Below are 10,000 nucleotides of genomic sequence, written 5' to 3' on the forward strand. Positions count from 1 at the left end.
TCGTTGTAACTCAACATATTCATCAACTATTTCAGTTGCTCTTCATAACAACGATAGTGATCTAAGTTACAAGTCGCCTCAAGTATCCTATTCTCAACTTTCATCTCTAATCAAATAAATCCGGTATTGAATGAAAATCTTCTCTGGGGAATCTGAATGGTACTTGATTTCAGTTGATACCATAAACTCTAACTCTATAACACGATTTTAGAGTTTTTACTGTATACTACATTTGCATCTGTTTGTAACTTCACAAACAAATTAATATTGAAAGTAAATAATGGTATCAACACCACGGCGATTTTATCTTTGTGTGTAGATGCATCTCCCTCTATAAAATCTACACATAACCAAGATCTACAGAAATTAGTCAAGTATCCCCTGTCCCACTATAAAATCTGCACATACCCAAAATCTACAGAAATTGGTCAAGTATCCCCTGTCCCGCTTCTGCAAGGAACACTTTAGGCAAAATTCCGAACTTACAACGCTGGTGTGGTCTGGATCTCCATGTCAGACTTCTGTGGCTTCGCTGTCTGGACCTCCGTGTGATCCCTGGCAGTTGGTGTTGTCTGAACCTCGAGAGTGTTCACATGCCCACTCTGAGGCTCGTCTGGTTGGCTGGCGTGCCCTGGTCTCTCCGGGGTCTCGACTGGCGGGAGGTCGACGGCAGCGCCAGGTGTGTTTTCCGGCCTTTGGGACCGACTGGTTTGTGGGCGCATGGAAGGTATACATGTTCTGTGTTAGGCTCTTGGTGTCTCGCTCGTTTTCTTTTATTTTTGCTCGTTTTCTTTTTTTCATGTATGGGTGACTGTATTAAATGTTATAATGAGATTCAGGAGACTGTTGGGTGTGCCACGTTGTCCGTTCGGGGAAGAAAATGGTGTGTAAGAAGGTTTCAGAGGAGCCTCTGGTATGTCAAGAAATACGAGGCTTGAATCGTCAAAATTTTACTTGACTGGTCACAATGAAACAAGTTAATCCCTATATATGAAAGTAGGGTATATGCTGTAAAGATTATGATGTGTACAAGCAAGCAAGCAGGCATAAGTAAGCATGTGAGAGCATCAAGCAGGCGAGGTACAGAAGCAGAAAAAAATATGTATTCAGTATAAGCTCATAGTTTTATCTGTAATAATGGTAATCTAACAGAATTTCGAAGCAAGACCCCTGTGACTTCACACATTAAAGCCATCTGTTTACTATAATTCTACATCATTTCCTGTGTGCAAGAAATGGCCGAGTTACCATTCACTAGCAGTGCGAGACTTGATCTCCGGTTAACAAGATTGGCAGCCGAGCACAACCAGTGCACCGCACTCTCTCTCTCTCTCTCTCTCTCTCTCTATATATATATATATATAGAGAGAGAGAGAGAGATTTACTTATTTATTTATATGTATTCATATATGTATATATATATGCATATTCACATATATTCACACAGCACACTGGTTCTAGTTTGTAACTATGTCTTCATTTATATCTCTGCAGATGCTTGTGCTTCCATGAGACTTCAACCATGTATGCTTCATTAAAGCTCAACGTATTTAAAACAGTAATTAATTCACGTTATGCAAGTCCTTGAAGCCCGGTGGTCAAAGTGTAAGTAGATGACTGAAAAGTAATCATCAATTGTAAAGCTTGGAAAAATACGGTCATTGCCAAAGTAGTAATAGTGGGGAGTAGCAGAACCAGTATAATGGCTCTAAGACCAATATAAGGTTGTAGGTTGTGATATGGTCCTCAAGCGTGTTTTGACCTTGGGAATCTCTGCTGGAGTTGTAATTTTGATAAAAATGTAATGGGATCTAAAGAATTAACAAGAGTTACACGTGATAAATTCGCAGGAAATCACAGATTATAGGGGCAGTTATAATAAAAGATAAAAAACACCGAAAGAAAACACGATAAACAGAATAAGAAATAACAAAAACATTCCCCAAACCTTTTTCCAAAAAGGATTAGATAACATGAATCAACTGTTTTGTTCATCATTTTATTCATGCCAAAGAGGTCATTCACATCACCCTATTGTCATGCATATAAGGTATCAACATATTCATCAGGCAAATCATGCAGGTAGCAACATAGCAACATAATGGATGCAAATCAATATTGCTCACATCTGCCTTCGTCATCCATCCACAATCATCAAAAAAACTCTTCAGACAATTGGTATCAACACAAGTGGGGAGAAACAAATTCCAAAAGTATGGGTAAAATTCGAAAAATAAAAATCATTGGAAAATTCAAAATTCTAAAAAATCGATATGCATAAAAATTCTAAAACAAGAAAAAGGATGTGTCAATGAAATATCAAAAATACTTGAGAGAGAAAAAATGGGTTGGGGGTGTCACAAAAATATAGATGTATGCAAAAATATAAACAGAAATATGTACAAAAACGACACAGCCCCTGAGGTACGGGCTGTGAATAATACATACATACATATATATACACAAATATATATATATATATATATATGTATATTGTAACAAAACTTTTGTTTGTTATTCTTACACTAAACCACAAAAATGCACCGAATTTTGCCGTCATCAATTTTCCAAAAAGGAAAAGAAAACGGAACTCACACTAACCCACATAAAAAGCCTCAAGTGTTATATGTGTCAAGGAAAGCTTAGCCGCTGTGGAAGCATTTTAAGCGGGTATTACACAATGTTGAAAAATGTAGAACCTGCATCACGATATTTGAGTTAATCACATTAAATACTTATGAATATCTTCCTCTTTGCTTTTATAATATTTTCCTTTAAACCGGGAAAATATGTTACATAAATAACTAAACTATTCTTCACTTAATTAAGAAAAGTACAATATTTCTCTTATCATTAGATATTTGAGACTATCAATATTGGCTATTCATGTCACAACTAATTGGTACCATCTAGTTACTTATAAGTAGGCTTAATAATAATAGTAACTTAAATATTGGGTGATACCCGCTATGTTATGGAAGCTGTGTTTCTCTTTTCCTAACAATGGAAGCATATTACCCTGAAAGTTAATAATTGCAATTTGTAATATGTCATTCTGTTATTTTTTCTTTGATATTGTATAGCAAAACATAATGGCAGTAGCAATAATGGCAGTAGTAATATTAACAGTAATAATGATAATAAACCTAATGATGGTAATAGTCATAATAATGATAATGATAATAAAAATGTCAATGATAATGACGTTGGTGATAAAAGTAATTATGAGAATGAGAATGATGCCAATTATCATAACATTGGAAATAATAATAATAATTGAAACTATCATCATTATCAATATTATCATTAGCATCACTACTATCATTAAAATCATTCATTACTACCATTACGATCATTGCCATTAGCACTGATACCATTATCATCATCCCTACAACAATAACAATAATACCAAGACCAACAGCAAAACATAAAATATAGTAAGACGACCAGCGCGCCTACCGGTTATAGCCCTTCTGAGGAACTGGGACTGCCGGTGTCAACGGCTTCGGTCGTTTCCGGTCGTCACTTGTCCTGGGCATTTTGACAGGAGTGGTCGGTCTATCAGGAAGAAGGAGGGAGTGGTTAGTGCTCCAGAACGTTTGTTTACGCGTTTCCTCGGCACTGCTGTCTCTGGGCCCGTTGGTAACAGCTGTCTCGGGAGGTTGTGGGTGAGTTCGGGGGGTGTTTTGTGAGTAAGAGGAGGGGGGGGGGGTCAGCTCAACTGTTTTGTTAACTGGTTGAGTGGTTCGGTTTGGGTGTACAGTTGTGGATAGCTGAAGTTGCGATCGGGTGTTTATTTGAACTTGTCTGACACAAGTAGGTTGTATGAAGTGGACTAATTACAGTTCTGTTTCCTGTGCCATGCAGGAAATTATGCTGATAATGGTAATATGTAGGGTAGCATGGGTAATGATGAGATAATCACAACAATGGTGGTATGGTTCAAAAATCCTTTTCGTGTAACAAATGTGTTGTGAACTCATCATAGGACAGTGATCGAGTTATAAGGTCTGCAAACTAGCAATTCATAGTTTTTTTAAGGATTTTTAGAATATGGCAGTTTTGAGAATCCTGGTAAGCCTATCATAGATTATAAAATATCCTCTGATTAATCTTATATATCTAAGTCATAAATAAATCACTGACAAAACTTATGCACTTCACACGAAAACTAGTACACAGATGAGTGGAGCGAAATTAATGTCAAATCGTAATAACACCACATTAATAATGACAGCATATTTCCTCATACAACAAATGACTGCATAGTTTCCACCATCATCAAGGTTTCAAACTTAGCTGGTGAATGGGCTCTTGCAACTATAGATATCCACAACTGTACATGGAAAGACATATACCTGTCTTGTAAGAAAATCCGAAGAAGGTACTTACAGGAACTGTCCTTTTTGTTCATTGAGAAAGATCTACATTAATTTCCGTATTTCGTTCCATAGAGGCACACGTTGGATATCATCCTAACTGTTTTTGGAATAGGATTATTGTAGTATTTACACTTGTCATAGTTTTTTCCCTTAATAATTAGATAGGGGTGTAAATAAGACCAAAGATCTGACACACACATCAATCCTGTCACACTGGATCGTGGGTCTGTCATCTCCCTTTCAGTAAATAGTCTAAAAAAAACAAAAAAAAAACATGATTTTACTAAATCACTCGGGACAAACTGCTGCAATTAATAAGATAGTAGTCTTTTAAGATTTGTGATTTAAAAAAGAGTAAATAGTACAGGCTCTTGGCAATACATATGATTAGTATCTGGATGTCTGTGTGATTATTAACTGAATGTTCTCCTTACGCATCAAAGAACTTGTTAGGTGCTCTGGCTGCTAGGAGCCTCGAGTCCGACTTGAGGTTGAGGCCGAAGTCGTTGTCCTGGTTTGAAAATCTGTGGAGGGGGAGAGGCAGAAGGGGGATTTGTGAATGGAAGTGGTTTTACGCTTTATGAATGGCTGTGCGTTTTGTGAATGGCTGAATATAAAGGTTGTGTATCTCTCTAAGCCTGGTACGCTTCTTAGATATCTATTAGGTTGTGAATTTTCTTTGATATATTTTGGAATGTGAGAAACTACGAGCTTGTATCCCATGTCGGTGATAATACGTGTTAAACTCTCTCTCTCTCTCTCTCTCTCTCTCTCTCTCTCTCTCTCTCTCTCTCTCTCTCTCTCTCTCTCTCTCTCTCTCTCTCTCTCTCTCTCTCCTTCTGTTTCTCACTAACCCCTTCCTCCCCCTCCAATGCTCACCCTACCACCCCTCCCTTCAGCTCTCTACCTCTACCACTCCTAGCCCCTAGTCACCCACCCACCCATAAACACACCCACACACCCAAGAGCACACCCACAAACCCAAGAGCACACCCACAAACCCAAGAGCACACCCACAAACCTACTCACCTACCCACGCACTCACCCACACACCCACAGACAAATCATTCACACACACAACACACACACATAATCACCCATCCACAAACCCCTCACACACCCACTGACAAATCATTCACACACTCACCCACCCACAAACCCACTTTCACCCACCTCTTCTTCCCGTCCTGCTGACTGTTGGACTGCTGCATTTGGCGGGTGTTGTGCCTGGAGGAGGTGGGCAGAGACGACGCGGCTTCGTCAGCAGCTGCCAAGGTCCTCGCTCTCTGCATCTTCTTCTTCTCGGCGGCCTCCTGCTGTAGCCGCTCCATGTGCTTCAGCTGGGCCTCGCGACGGCGGGTTTGCTGGGGGGTAGGGAGGAAAAGATAGATAGGGAGAGAGGGAGAGGGATAGAGAGAGAGAGAGAGAGGGGGGGGAATAGAGAGAGAGAGAGAGAGAGAGAGAGAGAGAGAGAGAGAGAGAGAGAGAGAGAGAGAGAAAGAGAGAGAGAGAGAAATAGAAAGAGGGGGGGGGATAGAGAGAGAGAAAGAAATAGAGTGAGAGAGAGAGAGGGGGGGGGGATAGAGAGAGAAAGGGATAGAGGGATAGAGAGAGAAAGGGATAGAGGGATAGAGAGAGAAAGGGATAGAGGGATAGAGAGAGAAAGGGATAGAGGGATAGAGAGAGAAAGGGATAGAGGGATAGAGAGAGAAAGGGATAGAGAGATAGAGAGAAGGATAGAGAGAGAGAGAGAAGGATAAAGAGAGAGAGAGAAGGATAAAGAGAGAGAGAGAGAGAGGGACAGAGAGAGAGAGAGAGAGAGGGAGAGAGAGAGAGGATAGAGAAAGAGAGAGAGAGAGAGAGAGAGAGGAGGGTACGGAGAGAGAGAGAGACGGATAGAGAGAGAGATACGGATAGAGAGAGAGAGAAGGATTGAGAGAGAGAGAGAGAAGGATAAGGAGAGAGAGAGAGAGAGAGAGAGAGAGAGAGAGAGAGAAAGAAAGAGAAAGAGAGAGAGAGAGAGGGGGGGGGAGAATGGGAGAGGGATAAGGAGAGTGAGAGAGGGATAGGGAGAGAGAGAGAAGAGAGTCTATGGTCATGCATATCTATCACAACAAAAGCTTTATGATGATGATGCATAATAAAAATAACGCTAGGCTTTACCATTTCCACAATATCAATCCCAATATCTAAACCACACTAATCAGAGAGAGAGAGAGAGAGAGAGAGAGAGAGAGAGAGAGAGAGAGAGAGAGAGAGAGAGAGAGAGAGAGAGAGAGAGAGAGAGAGAAAGTACCGAATAACAAATGCCTCTTTTACCTCTTCCTCTTTCCTCCTCCTCTTCTCCTGCTCTGCCTCATACTCCGCTTTCATCCTCTCCTGTTGCCTCTTCATGTTCTCCTCCATCAGCCTGTCCTCCAATTCCTCCTTCTTCCTCTTCTCTTCGTCCAGCTGTTTCTTCATCTGCGCCTGCCAGTTGAGTTCCCCCTGAAGCTGCTCTGCGCGACCTCTCATCTGCGCGTCTCTTTCCTCCGAGGTCTTAGGTCACAGGGGGTCAAAGGGGGTCAAAAGGTCAGAGCGTTGCTATGGTAACATGGGTTTTGTTTGGTCACGTGACTGAGATAAAATTTTGGAATGGCTATATGGGAATCATGGACTCAATGAAGCGGCATTTTTTATTTATTTACTTTTACTTTTCTTTATTTTTTAATTAATTGATAAATTTTAAGAATACACGAAATTAGATGTTTATCAAATTTACGCGAAAGAAAATGGATTTAAAGGTAACTTACCTGAAAATAATCACCCGCATCGAAAATTCTCTAAAACGTCATGTGTTTAATATAGCAATCACAGTTGCACTCAAAACTAAGGTTTATAACCACCTTTTCTACTTCAAACCAATCAAAGTATTAATAAACAGTATAATACTACAATATAATACTACTTTAATGAAAGGAAGAAAATCTGCGAGGAAACACATACCATATTTGGATGCAGACGAAATCCTCGTCCACCTCCTCCTCCTCCCCCTCCTCCTCCTCCTCCACCACCACCAAACGAGGGCTCATATCCACTGTAAGTAGAACTATGCATTATTTTCTGTCCAGAGTGCTTTTTTTACCATTTTCCTCTCCTTTTTTGTCTCTTTTTTTTTGTCTTTTTGTTCTTGCGTTTCTTTCTTTTTAGTTCTTTTTTTTGTTTTGTTTTTACTTTTTTTTACGAATTATGAAATGGACGTGGAATGATGCATGAGTGCATTGCTTTGTTTACACCAAGAGGAGAGCTCATGTGACCTATCTCCACCTAATTTTACATATATATAAGATTCAAAGTAAACTATATCTAAGTTTTGACAAAATAATCTATACTGAAGCCTATCCAAATAAACTGCATTTGAACTTTTCCTTAAGAATGAGTATACTGGAGCCTTCTGTACAAATTTATTTATATTTAGGCCTTCCCTTCAAAGTAAACTATATTAACAGCCTTCCTTTCACAGAATCCTATATCTAGGGTTTTGGAGCCTTCTGTACAAATTTATTTATATCTAAACCTTCAAAGTAAGCTATATATAGGCCTTCCTTTCAAAGTATCCTATTTCTAGGGTTTTCTTTCAAAGTAAACTGTAAACAAACCTCCCCTTCAAAATTATCTACACCAAAGGCTACCCTTCAACACCACCTATACCAAGGCCTTCCCTTCAAAATAATCTTTATCAAAGACTTCCATTTAAAGGAAACCGAATCTAACCCTTATGTACACGAGTGCGATATAACGAAGAAAAGAGCATCCAGCCAAACTAAGATGAAAGGCTCAGATGTAACGTTAAATTCCACAGTGTTTCTGATAGTAAATTTCTTTAGGTGGATAATGTTATCACTGGCGCTTTCCAGTGTCAACACCTGCGCCACTGTTATCTTTGTTAGCTAGTTCAGTTATTCCAATCCACCCAATGTTGCAGAGATAAAGTAGGTGTTTGGTTTAAAACACAGATATCTCTACTAGATATATCTATCTATATAAATTTGATTGTATATACACATATATATTTTTTATATCTATATATGACTTATTTACATATATATGTATACACACACATATATATACCCCATCTATCTGTGTGTGTGTGTGTGTGTGCATGTCTGTGTGTGCTATAGACTGGCCCGTTTTTCTTTAGTCATAGGGCCACCGCCAAATACAAGAAAATTAATTTTTCTCCTACAGCTATATACATCCACAAGTACACATACTGCAATACTAATACAAATTGTCTGACGTTCCTGGAAGGGCTATATTCCTACTATTATTTGAGTTCCTAGAAGAGCGGTACTATTATCATTACTTTTCTAGATCTCCAAGAACACGTAGCTGTTAAGTGCATCGCATGTTGGTTGGACTTTAGTTATGCAAAACTTGTGTCTAATTTCTAAAGTTCGGTGTAAAAAGTTTACTTCTTTGTGATATAATGCATACTGTTGTGTTTGTATGTTTGAATGTGTATTTTGTGTGTGTGTGTGTATACGTGTGTGTGTGTGTGTGTGTGTGTGTGTGTGTGTGTGTGTGTGTGTGTGTGTGTGTGTGTGTGTGTGTGTGTGTGTGTGTGCATGCGCGCACGCATAACACCAATCATAAGAACAACGAATCCAGTATCACCACCATACCCTGCACCACCATAACCACCATAGCCACCTCCACCGCCAGCACCATAACCGCCGTTGCCGTAACCACCACCTCCGTAACCGCCACCATAACCGCCGCCGTAACTGCCATAACCGCCATAACCGCCGCCGTAGCCTGCACCGGCTCCTTTAACGGTCGTGGCAGTTTCATTAACCGTTATCGGCTTGCGGTTGGCGTAGTCTGTGCCGCCGTAGCTGTTGCGCCGCTCTGTGGGGGGGGGGGGTGGTCAGGGAGATGGGATGGGGAGATGGAGGGGAAGAGGGAGAGGGATGGAGATGGGAAAGAGGGATGGGGAGATGGGAGATGGAGGGGAAGAGGAAGATGGGAAAGAGGGATGGGGAGATGGGAGATGGAGGGGAAGAGGGAGGAAAGAGAGGGAAAGAGAGATGGGGAGATGGAGAAGAGGGATGGGGTTGGGGAGGAGAGGGCGGGGGAGCGGGAAGGTGTTAGGGAGATGGGATAAGGAGAGGGGGAGAGAAGGAAAGAGGAAGGTTGGATTGAGGACGAAGGAAAGGAGAGGTAGAGGGAGATGGGATGTGAAAAGGAGGAGAGATGTGATTGGAAAAGGAAAGGAAAATAAGAAGAGAGAGAGTGTGAGGAAAGGTAAGAGGTAAAGAGAAGACAAAGAGAGTAATATAAGGATATAGGTGATGAGGAAGGAGAGAGGAAGAGAGGGAAAGGATGAAAGTGTGAGGAGTAAAAAAAGACAAATAGACAGAGAAATGAAAATTATGGGGAAAGAAGTATACGAAGAGAGAGAGAGAGATTACGAACAAGACGAGTGTGAGAATAGAAAAAAGGGAGAAGGATGGGGAAAGGAGAACGAAGATGGGATGGAAAAGGGGGAGAGACAAGGAATAAGCGAGGAAAAAAAACGACAGGGTGAGAGTGGATAGCGAAACAGAAGAAATAAGGATGAGAGAGAGAGAGGAAGA

The 10,000-nt window shown here is 40.5% G+C and overlaps 1 protein-coding gene across 4 annotated transcripts in view; it reads right to left on the reverse strand.

Moving 5' to 3' along the window:
- The window catches only part of LOC113817439 (MAP7 domain-containing protein 2), a 36,789-nt gene that overhangs the window by 8,198 nt on the left and 18,591 nt on the right, over positions 1–10,000 (reverse strand). For 3 of the 4 annotated variants that reach the window (XM_070115844.1, XM_070115843.1, XM_070115845.1), the window contains exons 6-12: positions 9,047–9,272; positions 7,368–7,458; positions 6,702–6,920; positions 5,556–5,746; positions 4,817–4,906; positions 3,460–3,558; positions 487–705 (exon numbers count right to left, since the gene is read on the reverse strand). In XM_070115844.1, the coding sequence (XP_069971945.1) occupies positions 487–705; positions 3,460–3,558; positions 4,817–4,906; positions 5,556–5,746; positions 6,702–6,920; positions 7,368–7,458; positions 9,047–9,272 (1,135 nt within the window). The remainder of the gene's footprint in view (positions 1–486; positions 706–3,459; positions 3,559–4,816; positions 4,907–5,555; positions 5,747–6,701; positions 6,921–7,367; positions 7,459–9,046; positions 9,273–10,000) is intronic. The other variant, XM_070115846.1, reaches the window with a different exon arrangement.

This window comes from Penaeus vannamei, chromosome 38 (genome assembly GCF_042767895.1).
Source record: "Penaeus vannamei isolate JL-2024 chromosome 38, ASM4276789v1, whole genome shotgun sequence".
NCBI lineage: Eukaryota > Metazoa > Arthropoda > Malacostraca > Decapoda > Penaeidae > Penaeus > Penaeus vannamei.